The 18,451-nt window shown below is 40.7% G+C and overlaps 1 protein-coding gene across 3 annotated transcripts in view; it reads right to left on the minus strand.

The window, feature by feature from the left end:
* The window catches only part of IDE (insulin degrading enzyme), a 114,983-nt gene that overhangs the window by 73,983 nt on the left and 22,549 nt on the right, over positions 1 to 18,451 (minus strand). For all 3 annotated transcript variants that reach the window (XM_049646384.1, XM_049646383.1, XM_049646385.1), the window contains exon 2: positions 628 to 812. In XM_049646384.1, the coding sequence (XP_049502341.1) occupies positions 628 to 812 (185 nt within the window). The remainder of the gene's footprint in view (positions 1 to 627; positions 813 to 18,451) is intronic.

The raw sequence follows: 18,451 nt of genomic DNA on the forward strand, positions 1-18,451 counted from the left end.
TCACTTTATATATATATATATATATATATATATATATATATATATATATATATATACACACACGTATATATGATCTAGGGAGTTGTGTGAACACAAATTAGATGATATTTGCAAACCACACTACGTTGTACTTGGCAATAATTATTTGTTCAACACTCGAAGGTTATTACCTTATTTCCTCAATTTTAAAATGTCATTGAGTTAAAGTTTTTCAGAGAGGAAAATAAGAAAAATACTTATGTACGTAAAGACAAGAATCTACTTGATTAAGGCCACATTAAACATGGAGGAAATATCCACACAAGAATCTAGAAAATATGGTATTTCCTAGTATACCAAAAGTGTACAAAAGTAAAAGCATTATCACTGTTACTGTAAAGGATGGGAATTAATTTGCCTGCTGCTAAGTCACCTTAGCTGAGAACCTAACAAAATGACTTGGTAAATAAATGTAAGATTATTTGATTTTGACAAATGTAGATTGCTAATTGGACTATTGTACAAGGTAAGGTACATCAAACTGATAATCATGAGGTCTTTATTTGCACACACATGGCAAGTTGTAATAAATGTCAACATTAGATCAAGAAAACAGAACAAAGCTTAATTCACAATTTTAAATTGTACCTATGTGTACATCAAGTGCTGCCGATGACTTATCCGTGGTCGGATCACTGATAAGAAGTACTTTGATACCATTGGCCAGCTCTAATCCACGGTATTCTCGCTTGTCTTCAGGAGATTTGATAATGTGATTTCCTAGTCTCTTGATAGCTGGATTATTCATCTTGCTGTAAGTCTTTTCTTGGAAGCTGAAAATAAAAACATTAGTAATTGTTGCATTGTAGCTTTTTCTTTTTTTAAGAATAAAGAATAGGGGCACCTGGGTGGCTCAGTTGGTTTAAGCATCCCATTCTTGATTTTGGCTAAGGTCATGATCTCACGGTTCATGGGATCAACCCCCACAACAGGCTCTGTGCTTCATAGCATGGAGCCTGCCTGGGATTCTCTCTTTCTCTCTGCCCCTTCCCCAGTTGCATGTGCATGCATGCACTCTCAAAATAATAAACATTTTTTAAAAAAGGTTAAAAAAAAGAATACAGAATAATATCAAGCAAACCCATATAATACATCATCAGATAAAAAAATATATCTGGAGGAAACTTTTTTTATAGCTTATCTACAGGGGATGATAATCATTCCTCTCCTCCCTTTTACCCCTCATTGTTTTGTTAGAGAAATACCAACAATATTGTTTTTGTGGAGTCATATTTGATCTAGGAGAGCACTTGGATGGGGTTTTGAGACAGGATAGGTTGGGCGATGAGCTGGTCAGTATGCTGACCTAGAACAGAGTTTTAATTACCAATAACTGCTTTCCCACATGTTTTGGAAATATTTACTAAAGTAAGATGAGAGGTTGTGTAAGGATTATTACTGGATCAACCAAAAACATTGCTCAACCTAATGACATTCAAAGATAGGGCAGATCTAGAATTCATGGGTCTGATATGCACATGCTCAGAACACAGGGGGCAATCCCCAATGAGAAAAAAAATTCCTGTAAAGTCCTATACAAAATAAGAGATCTGGGCTTCACTATGAAGATGGCAAAAAAGGGGCACCCGGGTGGCTCAGTTGGTTAAGCATCCGACTTCAGCTCAGGTCATGATCTTGTGGTTTTTGAGTCAGAGCTCCGCATCAGGCTCTGTGCTGACAGCTTAGAGCCTGGAGCCTGCTTCGGATTCTGGATCTCCCTCTCTCTCTGCCCCTCCCCCACTGGCAGCGCATGCTCTAAGATAAACAATAAAAAATGTTTTTAAAAAAAGAAAGCAAAAGAAAAAACAAAACTACAAACAAAAAGTGGGAAGGACCCAAGTAATTTTTATAATATGGTGAAGAATTGAATGCCAGAGCAACAACAGTCCAGTGATCTTAACAAGAATGCAAGATAAGTTCTCTTACAAAGGACTTCCCATCCTCTGATAGTCCTCTCCTTCCCTCTCTAGGAAAGCTGAGTTACAGGATGTGCTATTAGCACACAATTCCGTGGGAGTGTTTGGTATTAGTGTAGAAGGGATTTTCCAGAATCTGAAATATGCATGTTTTTGAGACTAAGAGTAGATGCTATTTGTGTCTATGTTGGGGATCATTTAAGAGACAAAAATCAGCCTGTTATTATCGGTAGGCCAATAAAACTAATCAGGTAAAGCCCCAAACATCCGAGACTACAGAGGAAAAATGACCCTATGCTAGCATATTTTCTTTTTACCTGGAAGACAAAAGAAGTAGATCTGACTGCTTCTTAAAGACAGACAGACATCCAGATTTAAAGGTAAATCAGAAGGGGCATAAGTAGGCATTCAATTATTTTCAAGAATTTTTTTGCGCATTAAAATATCTGGAAACTAAGGAAGGGAAAAATCCAGTTTGCTTTTACCAGAATACCTTCCTCTCTGAAATTATCTAACTATTCTTCTGGGTAACAATTGATAAACCAAAGAGGTTTGTTCCTATTAATATTGTCCCCTAGATCTCCCTTTAAGAAGACTATTTGAAATTTTAAAAATCAATACTATAGGTTAAAAATCAGGGGCGCCTGGGTGGCGCAGTCGGTTGAGCGTCCGACTTCAGCCAGGTCACGATCTCGCGGTCCGTGAGTTCGAGCCCCGCGTCAGGCTCTGGGCTGATGGCTCGGAGCCTGGAGCCTGTTTCCGATTCTGTGTCTCCCTCTCTCTCTGCCCCTCCCCCGTTCATGCTCTGTCTCTCTCTGTCCCAAAAATAAATAAAAAATGTTGAAAAAAAAAAATTAAAAAAAAAAAATCACATAGTACTTGGGTACTATGGCTGGCTCAGAAGAGCATACCAACTTTTTTTTTTAATTTTAATTTTTTTTTTAACATTTATTTACTTTTGACAGAGAGAGAGAGAGAGAGAGAGCGCGAGCATGAGTGGGGAGGGGCAGAGAGAGAGGGAGACACAAAATCCAAAGCAGGCTCCAGGCTCCAAGCTGTCAGCACACAGCCCGATGCGGGGCTCGAACCCATGGATCGCAAGATCATGACCCAAGCCGACGTCGGACGCTCAACCGACTGAGCCACCCAGGCACCCCTACCAACCCTTGATTTCAGGGTTGTAAGTCTGAGCCCCACGTTGGGTGTAGAGATTACTTTAAAAAATAATAATAATAATCATATAGTACTTTACACAGATAGTGCTAACAGTCTTGCTTTATTTACAGTAAAAAAAAAAGTTCTTGAAAAACAAAGCATAAAAATAATACTAACATTTTTGGGGATATAAGGTCACTAACTGGAAATTTTAAGAGTAATCTGGACACTATAAAGTATTATTAACTACTCTCTTCTACTTCATTAGCCATAAGCCACTTATGTCAAAGACATATGAAAATATCTGAGTGCTAAGTATTAAAAAAAGTGTTTTATGGTTAAAAGAATCTCAGGGTAACAGAAAATGTTCCACCTAAGCCTTCAAAGAGGGACACGAGAATAATAATCCTGGTTAAGGTACTTCCCAAAGGACAATATGTTTGAACTGCAACAAATGTCTTAGTACAGAGCTGATTTCGAAGACTTTAATTTGGGTTAAGATTAAATAAGGCATGAGACAGCCTCCATTAAGACTCCCAAGAAGGGCAGCAGACAGTAAGAAAGCTTAGTTAGTGTGCACCACAGAGAATGGCCTCTGCTCCCTCCCGTAAGGCTCTATCTACTAGAGGGAGGGAGGGTTTGGGATTTCACTAAGTGGGAGCAAAACCCAAAGGCTATTTATTGATTCCATTGCCATTGTGTTCACCTAGCTTCCCCTCCAGTGCTCGCCCCAGTTAGTCTGACCTAGGGGAAGCTAGGGCCACATATGACTAAAATGTGATGATGATGATGATGGAGCTCTAAAAAGTCTGTCCAACCCACAGCTGTGATGGGGAGATGAAATACATCTCACTTTGGTAGGACAAGTTGTCTTTTTCTGTGGGAGGTGAAAAATCCATCAGAAGTAAGATAACCACCCTCGACTACAGGCTACATTCTGTACCTTTTTTCAGGGCTCAATTTCCCTTGTCCAGATTTCCTTTTTTTTTTTTTTTTTTTTTTTTTGAGGAAAAAAGTATGTACCATCGAGTTCCTCACAGGCATGTACAGAAGTTATCTAGATACTGAAGCCATGCCTGATTGATATCCCTAGTATGGTTGAGAGCAAAGAGATGGATTTATTCTCTAGGTCAAATATAAAAATTACTCCAACTACTTTTATTTATTTATTTTTTTTATTTATTTTTTTTTTTTTATTTTATTTTTGGGACAGAGAGAGACAGAGCATGAACGGGGGAGGGGCAGAGAGAGAGGGAGACACAGAATCGGAAACAGGCTCCAGGCTCCGAGCCATCAGCCCGGAGCCTGACGCGGGGCTCGAACTCACGGACCGCGAGATCGTGACCTGGCTGAAGTCGGACTCTTAACCGACTGCGCCACCCAGGCGCCCCACTCCAACTACTTTTAGACATTTGAACAAGAGATCAAAGACAACTATAAATTTCTATGCTGGCACTGTTACCCAATCAAATATCATGACTTTTTGAGGAAGTAAAAGCCAAAAGAAACAGTAGCAACATTTTCAAACAAGATCCATCCCCAGCAACCCATATTCAGTAGGCATAGTCTGGACTCCTACAGCATATCTATCAGCACGTCCCACAACAATTTGATTCTCACCTTCTGGAGAACTGAAGGAAATGATCGGGAACTCCTCTGATGATGAATTCATCAACAGCTTGCCTGTCTCTGTATTTATACTCATGAGATCACATCCCAGCTCCCTCATTAGCATAAAGCCTTCAGGAGTAATTCTGACTTTCAGATGACAGGCTAGTGCTAACTCAAATGCTTTCCCAGACACTTGATATTTTTAACCTAAGTCAAAATCTTAGGAGCAATAAAATTACTTTCAATTTTACTGACATTATCATACATTGGAAACTTCATAAGGCACAACATTGTCAGTGTGCAGCATTCTAATAAACTGGAGAGAGATTTAATAACTACAGCATCTTTTGTAATTTTGCTCAGAATTTAAAACAATGACTAAAATCACAATAGGTAAAAGCTGGAAGAACCATTACATGTTATCTAGTCCTTTGTAGTTCATGGCCTAGCAGCACTGGTTCTTCCTGAGAGCTTGTTAATGCAAAACATCAGAAACCACCAGAGACCCACTGAGCCAGAATCGGCATTTGAACAAGATCCCTAGGTGGACGAGTCCCCTCATCTTACTTAAAAGGAAACTGAAGCTGAGGGAACTTAAATCACTTGTCCAAGATCATACAGCAAAAAGTTACAATTAAAACTCAACTCTTCCAGTCCTGTGTCCACCCCAGCTCCCCCACAGCCACACGAACATTTAAGGAGGTCTATTTAGGTGCAGACACTACATCATGTATGTTAGCTCTAACAACCAGTACCCCAAAGCCCAAGGGCTTTCTGAAGGAACCCAGACTAGTGATAAGAAAACAGGTCAACAGCTTTAAAGTGTGGTGACAAGGTTGTTCCTGGGGTACTATGGGAGCCAAGAAATGGGCACCCAAGTCTATCTAGGAGGGGAGAAGGGAAAAGAGAGGAGGTAAGTGGAAGCATGCCAAATAAAAGGACACACCTGAGCAAAGGATGCATAGTGAGAAAAAAACAGGCACAGAGCAGAAAAACAAGCAGTTGGTATTAAAGAACTACAACCAGAACTTCCCCTGAAAGAGTATGGATTTTTATCTAGCCGTGTAAAGACCTAAACTGCATGTTTGCAAAATCAAATTCCCAAACAGGTCATTTCCAAATTCCCATACCAAGAAGAAATTTTTAATGCAAATAATCTTTTACTCCAATGACCTTTTGCAGTCTTTTTTCTCATATCTCTTTAAGGGTTTCACAGCCTATTTAACAGGAGATTGAAAATGTTTACTGTGCCTTTTGCTCTCTACCCACTTGCACAGCCCCAGACATATTTAAAGTTAGACCTCATCTATTTCTAATTTCTAAACGGATGACCTATAAAACCAAACAGGTGAGTGACCAGGCTAATAGCAAAATTATGAATCAAAACCTCCCTTCTGTGGAATCCATCCACCCACTCCTAAAATCATAAGCAGAAGTGGAGCTTGCCTATGGTGCTTCTCAATGGGGAGAAGGCACCCAGAGAGAAAATGCCTGAAATCAAAACTATACCATAAACATCCTTTCTTCCCTGAGAAGGGCAGAGGTAAGACAGAATATCAAAGTAATGATGGTATGAGCCCTAGGATGCTTCCATATAAGACCACATATTCTCAAATACTATTCATGATACTTGACCTAAAAAATCACAACATATCTCAGGGAAGCATGTACCTATGGCTCTCCAGTTATAGAGACCAGTATACCTAAATCATATACCAGCTAGATCATAAAGGTGGGTATAAACTAAAACCCTGTCAATTAAATCTTATTTTCCTGTGATGAGACGCTTTGCCTTTGTTCCAGGCAGAATGTCATCTGTTCTAACTCTGTGCCCTCTGGAAAGAAGTTTGCTATGAAGAAATAAACCCTTAAATGGATTAAGGGTGGTTGCAATTGAAAGGAATCCTACAGCAGCATCATTTTAGAGATAAGTCTTTTGCAAATTTTTAGTTTTGATGCATCCATATCAATAGCTGTTCATTTTAAAAGTGACAAACTTGGAGCACCTTGGTGGCTCAGTTGGTTAAGCATCCGACTTCGGCTCAGGTCATGATCTCACAGTTCGTGGGTTTGAGCCCTGCGTCGGGCTCTGTGCTGATAGCTCAGAGCCTGGAGCCTGCTTGGGGTATTGTGTCTCCCTCTCTCTCCACCTCTCCCCAGCTTGCACTCTGTCTCTCTCTCTCAAAAATAAATAAACATTGGGGTGCCTGGGTGGCTCAGTCGGTTGAGCATCCGACTTCAGCTCAGGTCATGATCTCATGGTCTGTGAGTTCGAGCCCCGCATCGGGCTCTGTGCTGACCGCTCAGAGCCTGGAGCCTGCTTCGGATTCTGTGTCCCTCTCTCGCTCTGCTCCTCCCCCGCTCATGCTCTGTCTCTCTCTCTCTCTCTCTCAAGAATAAATAAAACATTAAAAAAAAAAAATTAAAAATAAATAAATAAATAAATAAACATTAAGAAAAAATTTTTTTAAAAGTCACAAGCTTAACATGGAACACTTTATAGAGGCTTTATGGAGGTTGAAGCAAATGAACAAAACCTCCATTTTATACCTCTTACCATAGCTACTTAACTACAGGTTTCTTACAGTTGTAGTATGGGGACTAGGGTGTCTCACACCTTCTTCCTTCTTCCATAGGTAGCCTTTAGGCTGTCAAAAAATTTAAGATGCCACAGTACAAAACCCAAACTAGCAATTACTCTCATTTTTTAAAGTGGCATATGCTTAATAAACTGGTCATTTAATTTTCCCAGTCTCCCTAAGTGACAGGCCACAGCGCTGTGGATGGTCATCCTCCTCAACCTCAGAAGAGGAAACAAAAGCTCAGTGATTAAGTGACTTGCCCAAGGGCATTTACATAATTGATTTGTGGCACAGCTGGAACTATAGAAAGAGGAAGCGTGGGAAGGAGGAGCTGAAGGTGGTACTTAAGGAAACATATATCTGGCTTTCTTCCTCAGTTCCCAATTACCACCCCCACAGCCCTGCCCTGACCCCATTCCCCTCCCTTACAATCCCAAATAACAAAAACAAGGAAACAAAAATTAAAATAGGTCAAAATAAATGCTCCCAGGAGAGTCTTCAGTTCTTTTACTTTTTTCTCCCCATAGAAAACAGAGATAGATAGTGGAAGGAGCCTGGAAGAATGCTTCTAATCTGCCAAAGGAGTCCCTGTACTGAGAACCATATTACCTCATGATACTTTGGTAATAAAAAATAAATAGGAAAAGGTATGGCAGGATTAAATGTATAGCAGGTTTAAAGAGAAAGAAGAGTGTGTATAATTGTCTCAAGCATGAAAGGAGATATGATAATAGTTACTACAGTAGATACGGTGGGGTTAAAGCTAATTTATTTTTCAGAAGCATACATTAAGCCACGGGAATGGAAAAAAGGAGAAAAATCATAATCATCTTGGTAGATGCAGAAAAAGCATTTAACAAAATTCAACAATGTGTCTTTTTTAAAAAGTCTGCAAAATGGGGTACCTAGGTGGCTCAGTTGGTTGTGTATCCAACTCTTGATTTCAGCTCAGGTCATGATCCCAAGGCCGTGGGATGAAGTCCCTGCTTAGGATTCTCTCTCTCTCCCTCTGCCCCTCTCCCTGCTTGCACACACTCTCTCTCTAAAATAAATTTAAAAATTAAAACTAAAAAAAGTCTGCAAACTAGAAATAGGAGGGAGAAAATTCCCTCATCTGAAAAAATATCCACAAAAACTACAGCAATTATCATACTCAGTGGTAACATAATGCAGATACCCCCAACCCCCTTCCTCACAAACAGGAGGTCACTATCCTCTTCTATTCAACAATGGACTACCAATTCTGACCAGTCCAATAATGCAAGAAAAAGAAAACACATAAAGATGATAAAGGGGAAAAACAACATTATTCATAGATGACACGACTATGTATGAAGGGGTTCAGAGCAAGTCTCCCCAAAATGTGCCACTTTGGCATGTGGACTATTTTGAGCTGAAGGCTCAAGAGAAACTTTGGCCCCTCATGTACCTACAAGAATCTAAATTGGAGTTCCTTCCCAGAAGTAGAGTTATTATCAGAGATAAATTTTATCTGAGTGACTCATGTATAGGGGGCAAACATCTAATTATAAAATATCTGTTCTTTCTCCTGTCCTGTGAACTTCCCTCCTCCTCTTTAAGGCCCCAGACCCTATTCCATTCCCTAGCTCAGGATGGCATATATACCTCATTTTACCTTTCTGTCTTTGAACCTCTCATCCATGCAGGATGCAGAACTCACAAATTAAACTGGATTTTCTCATGTCAATTTAATTCTTAGACCAGCCGAAAGAACCTTTGATGGTAGAGGAAAACTTTTCCTCCCTAACTATGTCAATAGAAAACCCCAAGAATATACTAACAGCTTCCATTTTTGGATAGGATAATAACAGGTCATAACCAGAATCACCTTCAATAAATAGAAAAAGCCATGATAAATTAGAAAATCGTATTTTCAAAGATGTTGGAGAGTTGTGGAAGAAATGAGAATTGGATGAAGTACAAATCCCAGATGGGAGAGCCCTCTGAGATGAGCTGATGATCATCACCTGTCTTCTTCTCTGGGGCTATTTGCCAATTCTGAATGTAGACTGAAGATCACACTAGGCCCAAGCAGAAGAACTCTACTCAGAGAAGATAAATAGAGGCTTTGGGGGATGCACGAGTTTGGTGTGACAGATTAAAGGCCCAAGATGCCCCAAATCCACAGCTGATTTTTGCCACAGGACATTTTCTGAGCTATCACTACATACCCACCAGAATGGCTAAAATGAAAACGATGGAAAACACCAAGTGATAGAGAAGTTATAGGGTAACCCAAACTCTCATACACTGGTAGTGAGAATGCAAACTGGTAAAACCATTTTTTAAAAACTGGCAGTCTATATTAAAGCAGACAGTATGACATAACAATTCATACATTAGATATATATCTGAAACGAATGCATTTATATGTTCATAGCAATACTATTCATAATAGCCCAAACTAGAAATGATCAAATGTCAATTAACAGTGAAAAGATAGACTGTGATATATTCACGCAATGGAATAGTATGCAACAGTGAAAATGAAAAGCCTAGAACAAGGCACAAGGAGGATAAATCTCACTAACATAAGGCAGAATGAAAGAAGCTGTATGCAAATACTGTATACTTCCATTTACATAAAGTGCAAGAACAGGTAAAATCAAGCTAACAAGACTTTTATCAAGATACTGGTTACCCTTGGGGGCAGGGAGCAATCATCAGAAGGAAGTATGAGGGAGGCTTCTAGGATGCTGGTCACACGCCGATTATAGAGATATACTCAGTTTGTGAAAAGTCATCAACCTGAACACTTATGATATATTTTAAGTTCTTTAATAGAATTTTTGAAAATACCACAAATCAGTAAAATAAAGGAGGAAGGGGATACATGAATTACTCAAGGCTATAATTATCATGCACAAAAAAGTCATCTTGGAAATGGTACCACAAAGATCCTGAGAAGTAGCTGTCCAAATCTAACAAGTGCTAAACCAGGAAGGCTACGAAACAATAGTCCAATTAACATGATTATCTAACCCTTCTCAGGTGTGTCCTGAGACAATTATTTCTGTTGATGTCATCTTAGCCACAAGAAATAGGAGGCCCATATAAGTACAGCATGAGTCAATTTAACCAAGTCAATAATAAATTATGATGTTAAATATTTTAACTCAAGTCTTTACTCATTATGTATGATTTGAAAACCAGTTTTGAGTAATTATTTTTATTTATTTTTTTTTTTGAGTAATTACTTTAAACCTCAGAATTTAAAAATAAAACACTACAAAAAAAATAAATAAATAAAAATAAATAAAAATAAAAATAAAACACTCCCAGGGGCACTTGGGTGGCTCAGTCAGTTAGTGTCCAACTTAGGCTCAGGTCATGATCTCACAGTTGGTGGGTTTAAGCCCCATGTTGGGCCCTGTGCTGACAGCTCAGAGCCTGGAGCCTGCTTCGGATTCGGTGTCTCCCTCTCTCTCTGCCCCTCCCCCACTCGTGTTCCATCTCTCTCTCTCAAATATATATATATATAATAAAAAATAAAGCACAGCAACCAAGAATGACAACAATAAATGCAACCCAAATAAAAGCAAAATGATCAAACTTTAAATTCTCCCCTCAACAATTTTCAACATTTACATCAAACAGCTTTTTTGTTTATTTTTGAGAGACAGCATGAGCAGGGGAGGTACAGACAGAGGGACAGAGGATCCAAATCAGGCTCTGTGCTGAGCAGCAAGCCTGGTGTGGGGCTTAAACTCACGAACCACAAGATCATGACCTGAGCCACGCCAACAGAGCCACCCAAGCGCCCCTACATCAAACAACTTCTAACCCAGGATTTGAATTAGGTTCTTTATTTTAATCCTTTTTAATGTTTATTTATTTTGAGAGAGAGCACACACACACACACACACGCGCGCGCGTGTGTGTGTGTGAGACAGAGAGACAGAGAGAGAGACAGAGACAGAGGGAGAGTACCCCAAGTAGGCCCTCCTGTACTATTAGCACAGAGCCCGATGAGGGGCTTGAACTCACGAATCATGAGATAACAACCTGAGCCAAAATCAAGAATCAGACATTCAACCGAGCCACCCAGGCAGAGGGGTCTCATCTAGTCTTGCCAATCAAGAGTCATGTGCAGTGTTCATATGAGTCTGTTAAACTGACAGAGGTAACAAAAATTTCATCAGACTTGAACAGCCTTTACAGCATTTCTCCTCTAAAATAGGTATAAAAAAAATCAAGAAAAAAAAAACTTCATCAAGGCACAGTGTCTGGTACATAGTAGGCACCCACAAATGTAACCTTATATTATAATCATCATTACTACGGTCCCACAGGGATGAGATGCAAATAGAACCAGCTCAACAACCACCATATTATTACTAGCGTTCTTATCACATACTCATGCAAATTCCAGCTGTATGTTGTCACCTCTAGAGGTCAAAAACATTCACTGGACAGGCTGGTAATAGCATGGTACTTTATAAGATTATCAGAAAAACAGGTATATAATTATCCCTTTATAGATGCCATAGGCAAGCCACTGTTTTTGTCAGTGGTTCTCAACAGGTGACAATTTTGTGGGACCTTTGACAATGTGTCACAATTGAATTGCTGCAACTAAAAGGTCAAACTGGTAACCAGGGAGTAGAGGCCAGGGATGCTGCTAAGCATGTTACAATGCACAGAACAGTCCCTACCACACAACAAAGAATTATCTGGTCCAAAATGTCAGTAGGGTAAAAGGTAGAAGACCCTAGTTTATAGTTCTAACATTGTCATCCAAAAATAATGGATGAGAATCACTGAGACCAATTTAATCCACTTAAAATAAAACCAGGAGAGGGGCGCCTGGGTGGTCGGTTGAGCGTCCGACTTCAGCTCAGGTCACGATCTCGTGGTCTGTGAGTTCGAGCCCTGCGTTGGGCTCTGGGCTGATGGCTCGGAGCCTGGAGTCTGCTTCCGATTCTGTGTCTCCCTCTCTCTCTGCCCCTCCCCCGTTCATGCTCTGTCTCTGTTTCAAAAATAAATAAACGTAAAAAAAAAAAAAATTAAAAAAAAATTAAACCAGGAGATAGCCTCATCAAAACAAAGAAAGCTATCTGTATTAAACTCCCATCTACTGGTTTATTTTAAAAATCTAAACCAGGGGCCACCTGGGTGGCTGTCAGTTGAGCATCCGACTTTGGCTCAGGTCATGATCTCACAGTTCATGGGTTCAAGCCCTGTATCAGGCTCTGTGCTGATAGCTTGGAGTCTGGAGCCTACTTTGGATTCTATGTCTCCTTCTCTCTGCCCCTTCCCTGCTCGCGCAGTCTCTCTCTCTCAAAAAATAAGTATTAAGAAAAAATTTTTAAATAAAAAAATAAAAATCTAAACCAGAAAAGGATTAAAGACAGGGAAAAACTGATAAGGAAGGAGAGAGAGGAAAGGTTTGCAGAAACCCTCTGAGTAAGCAATCTTGTGCATAAATAAAGGGATCCGCCTCAAAAAAGGAGCATAGTGGGGCGCCTGGGTGGCTCAGTCGGTTGAGTGTCCGACTTCGGCTCAGGTCATGATCTCACAGTCTGTGAGTTCGAGCCCCGCGTCGGGCTCTGTGCTGACAGCTCAGAGCCTGGAGCCTGCTTCGGATTCTGTGTCTCCCTCTCTCTCTCCCCCTCCCCTGCTCATGCTCCATCTCTCTCTGTCTCAAAAATAAATAAAAACATTAAAAAAAAAAAAAAAAAAAAGGAGCATAGCAAGGGCACAGAGACAGATCCTTACTAAATGCTCAGTTAGCATTTTACACAGCACACGCTCTTTATAGGGATTATACTCTCAATGAACCCGATATCTCAGAGGTTATCTCAGGATCTATCATCCTATGCCCATTTTTCCTGAAGGGGGAAATTAAACCTCATAAAAGTAATTTGGTTAGGGCCACACAGGCATCAAAGAAGTAGGATTCAAACCCAAGTCTTTAGACACCAAGGCACCATGCTCTTTACTTCTACCAAATTAAAAAATGTATCTTCTGTACCGAGATTACACTCTGAAAGGATACTCACAGAATTGTTGAGTACGGTTAGCTATAGATAGTAGACTATTAGCTGATCTTCATTATTTGTACTTTTCAGAACAGTACAGGAAGGATCCTTGAAAAGATAAAACTTAATGATCTTGAATGTGCTAGGCTGTGTTTACTAAGTATATAACCCAAAGTGAACTTTTTGTTGTTACTTGGAACAGCTACATCACAGTATAACAGGACTAATTAATAAGGAAAAAATCTGGACCCCATATCCATTCATTGTCATTGCTGACAAATTAGTTCCCTTAAGAAACTAGTTTGTTGGCTCACAACTGGAACAATTTCCAAAAGAATTTTTAAAACGGTTTGTGATGAGAGGTGAAGGCTTTAAGCAGACAACGGAACAGAACCCACAGCCTAATTCCAGAATCTACTTTTCACTCAATTGCTGACCTAATGTGATCTGGCCTAATGTTGCTGTCAATCTGAGGCTTCATTTTCTTTCTTTCTACACCTAGGTTAAGAATTTCAGGGAATTTAGAAAGTAACAGCCTAGACTGTCTCGTTTTTTCATTTTCATTTTTAACAAATGTTTTAAAGTTTTATTTATTTTGAGAGAGAGAGAGAGAGAGAGAGAGAGAGAGAGAATGAATGTGTATGCATGTATGCGGGGGAGGGACAGAGAGAGAGAATCCTAAGCAGGCTCTGCTCCGGGCTTGAACTCACTACCGGTGAGATCATGACCTGAGATGAAATGAAGAGTCAGATGCTCAACTGACTGAGCTACCAAGGCACCCCACTTTTTTTTTTTTAAACCACAGATGTTATTTGTTTATTTATTTCAATACAGACTTTGACTTAAGAAAACTCACCACCCTGGGGCATGTGGGTGGTTCAGCTGGTTGAGCGTCAGACTTCAGCTCAGGTCACAATCTCATAGTTGGTGGGTTCCAGCCTCGAGTTGGGCTGTGTGTGCTGACAGCTCAGAGCCTGGAGCCTGCTTCGGATTCTGTGTCTCCTGTTCTCTCTGCCCCTCCCCAACTCGTGTGCGCACACGCTCTCTCTCTCTCTCTCTCTCTCTAAAAAGTAAATAAAATTTAAAAAAAATTTTTTTTAATAAAAAAAATAAAAGGAAAAAACCTCACTCCCCTTCCCAAGCCCCATCTAGCTGGCTAACTTTGAAATACCTGTCCTACTGCATCCAAAAATAAATACAGAACACTTTCTTCTCCACTTTACAGCAATGGTGGTGGTGGTGGTGGCGTTTGTCCGCATTTACTGAACATGTAACTATATGGTAGACACATGCATTTCTTCATTTAATTCTCGCCACAAGCCTGTGCAGGAGGTGCCATTACTGTCCCCATTTGCTGATGAGGAAACAGGCCTGAAGAAGGATGTAATAAGTAACAGGTCACAGAGTAAATGGCAGAGTCTAGGCACTGTGGCACCAGAATCCCAAGAGCAATGCAAACCAAAGAATAATTATCTATATCCCCATCCACCCCCAAAAGGATCTGTATCAGAACGATTCTTCCACAATACTAAGACCAAACCATAAAAGGAATGCTTAAATAGTCAAGACTTGTAGGTCAAAGAGTGAAGCCACTTTGTGTTGCCTCAGCAAGGCAAGGCCGGGTTTAATGCTGGAAGGTGGAAGGAGAGCAACTGATGCCTGAGTAGCTAACGAACAATTAGAAAAGTCTTCACTAGTTAGGTCATGTCAGAAGCACCCTACCACTGAGTATCCAAGTAGAGGCTTGGATACTATTCATGATGTGGTTTTCAAACTTTTTTTTTTTTTTTCAACGTTTTTTATTTATTTTTGGGACAGAGAGAGACAGACAGAGCATGAACGGGGGACGGGCAGAGAGAGAGGGAGACACAGAATCGGAAACAGGCTCCAGGCTCCGAGCCATCAGCCCAGAGCCTGACGCGGGGCTCGAACTCACGGACCGCGAGATCGTGACCTGGCTGAAGTCGGACGCTTAACCGACTGCGCCACCCAGGCGCCCCTCAAACTTTTTTTTTTAAAGCAATGTGTGAATTTGAGACTTTTTTTTTTTAAGGTTTATTTATTTATTTTTGGGGAGAGAGAGAGAGAGAGAGAGAGAGAGAACGAACAAGCTGAAGAGGAGCAGAAAGAGAGGGAGACACAGAATCTGAAGCAGGCTCCAGAGCCTGATGCGTGGCTTGAACTCACGAACCGTGAGAGATCATGACCTGAGCTGAAGTCAGACACTTAACCGACTGAGCCACCCCGGTGCACCTCAAACTATTTCTTTTAAAGGAAATATTTCTTTCTACCAAAATCTTATGCAAGTATAATTCATAAAACTAAACAATGCTGGTTCAAGAGGAAGTCAGAGACCCTACTCTACCCTCTCAGGGCCCATCAGTTGCAGTGATACTGTCAAAAATTCCCAAGGTTCTGACAATAATAGTTCAAAAATTAATATAGAATCCCAATAAAAACACCAAAATGCTGTATTATGGAGTTAGACAAATTGATATTAAACTTTATTTTATTTATTTAAAGATTTTTTTAATGTTTACTTTGAGAGAAAGAGAGAAAGCACACAAGTTGAGGGAGGGGAAGAGAGAGGGAAAGAGAGAGAGAATCCCAAGTAGGCCCCCTGCTGTCAGCACAGAGCCCAACAAGGGGCTCGATCCCACAAATAATGAGATCATGACCTGAGCCGAAACCAAGAGTCTAATGCTTAACTGACTTAGCCACCCAGGCGCCCTGATAGTAAACTTTTTAAAAAAATTTTAATGTTCATTTATTTTTTAGAGAGAGAGAGAGAGAATACATGTGGGAGGAGCAGAGAGAGAGGGAGACAGAGGATCCCAACCAGCTCTGTGCTGATGGCAGAGAGCATGATGCAGGACTTGAACCCACGAACTGCGAGATCATGACCTGGGCTGAAGTTGGACATTTAACCCACTGAGCCACCCAGGTGTCCCCCAACATTAAACTTTATACAGAAAACAAATATTAAGAATACCGCCTGGGTGGCTCAGTCAGGTAAGCATCCGACTTCAGCTCAGGTCGGGATCTCACGGCTGGTGGGTTCAAGCCCCCGAATGGGGCCCTGTGCTGACAGCTCAGAGCCTAGAGCTGCTTCGGATTCTGTGTCTCCATCTCCCTCTGCCCCCCCTCCCCGTTCTCTCTCTCTCTCTCTCTCAAAAATAAACAAACATTAAAAATAATAATAATAAGGGGCGTCTGGGTGGTTCAGTCAGTTGTGTCCCACTTCAGCTCAGATCATGACCTTGCAGTTCGTGGGTTTGAGCCCCACATCTGGCTCATGCTGACGGCTCAGAGCCTGAGCCTGCTTCAGATTCTGTCTCCCTTTCTGCCCCTCCCTGGTTCACACTCTGTCTCTCTCTCTCTCTCAAAAATAAACACTGAAGAAGAAGAAGAATAGCTAGGAAAACACTGAGAAGAATAACTTTAAGTGGGATACTAGACTTCCCAGACATTAAAATATACTATAAAGTCTCTATGAAAACAGTACGGTACTGGCTCATCACAAAGACAAATTAGTAGCAAAGACTAGAAAGAACAGAAGTAGGCCCAAATATATACAGAAATTTAGTATTTGACAAAAGTAGCATTTCAAGTGGGTAAAAAAACAAACTCTTTAACAAATGGTGTTTGGAACACTGAGTAGCCTTTGGAAAAAAATAAAAGATCCATATCTAACACCACTCAAAATTAAATTGCCAAAGGATAAGGAAATTAAATACAAAAAATGAAACTGTTTAAGTACTAGGAGAAAAAACACTGGAATTCTTCTTTAACCTTGGTATAGGGAAAGGCTTTCTCTTTTTTTTTTTTTTTGAGATAGAGAGAGCATGAGCAGGGGAGAGGCAGAGAGAGAGAGAATCCCAAACAGGCTCTGCACCAGCATTGCAGAGCCCGGAGCAGGGCTCAAACTCACAAACCCATGAGATCATGACCCGACACGAAATCAAGGGTCTAAGGTCTTACCAACTGAGCCACCCAGGCGCCCCAAGGCCTTCTAACTTTCTGATTAAAAAATTCCAAGGGTATGAATTAAAGATATAAACTACAGAGGGGTGCCTGGGTGGCTCAGTCAGTTAAGCATCTGACTTTGGCTCAGGTCATGATATCAAGGTCTGTGAGTTCAGAGCCTGGAGCCTGCTTCGGATTCGGTGTCTTCCTCCCTCTCTGCCCCTCCCCCATTCATGCTCTGTCTCTCTCTGTCTCTCAAAAATAAACATTAAAAAAAACAGATATAAACTAAAGATCTCATAGATAAAACTAAAAACTCTGAAGAGAACACAGAGCTTCACAACACTGGATCTGGCAATGATTCTTTGGATATACCAAAAGCACAGGCAATAAAAGAAAAAAATGGCCATCGGGGGGAAAAAAAATGTACCAACCATAAGCAACAGAGCAAAAGGCAACCTGTGGATGGGAAAAAAAAAAAATATTTGCAAATCATATTGATAAGAGTTAATATCCAGAATATACAAAGAACTCCTATAATGCAACAACTGGGCAAAGGTTGAGGCATCTGGCTGGCTCAGTTGGTGAATCGTGGGACTCTTGAGCTCAGTGTGGTGGGTTTGAGCCCCACATTGGGTGTAGAGATTACTAAAAATAAAATCTTAAAAGAAAGAGAGAGGTGGGGGGAGCACCTGAGTGGCTTAGTCGGTTGAGCTTCTGACTCTTGGTTTCAGCTCAGATCACAATCTCACAGTTTGTGAGTTCGAGCCCTACACAGGGCTCTGTGCTGACAGTGTGGATGCTGACAGCTTGGGATGCTCTCTCTCTCTCCCTTTGGGATTCTCTCTTTCTTCTCCCCCCCTGTCCCTCCCCCCCTTGTGCTGCCTTCCTCTCTCTCTCTCTCTCTCTCTCTCTCTCTCTCAGAATGAATAAACTTAAAAGGGGGGGGGGGCAAAAGGAGTTAAATGAACATTTCTCCAAAGAAAATATATGTAACAACATCGCTCATCATTAGAGATACGCAAATCAAAACCACAAAGAATTACCAATGGATGACTATTATCAGAATTTAAGTATTGGCAAGAATGTAGAACAAATGGGAGTGCTTGGCTGGCTGAGCCAGTAAGGTGTGCGACTCTTGATCTCAAGGTTGTGGGTGTGAGTCCCACACTGGGCGTAG

The sequence above is a fragment of the Panthera uncia genome, chromosome D2 (assembly GCF_023721935.1).
Source record: "Panthera uncia isolate 11264 chromosome D2, Puncia_PCG_1.0, whole genome shotgun sequence".
Taxonomy (NCBI): domain Eukaryota; kingdom Metazoa; phylum Chordata; class Mammalia; order Carnivora; family Felidae; genus Panthera; species Panthera uncia.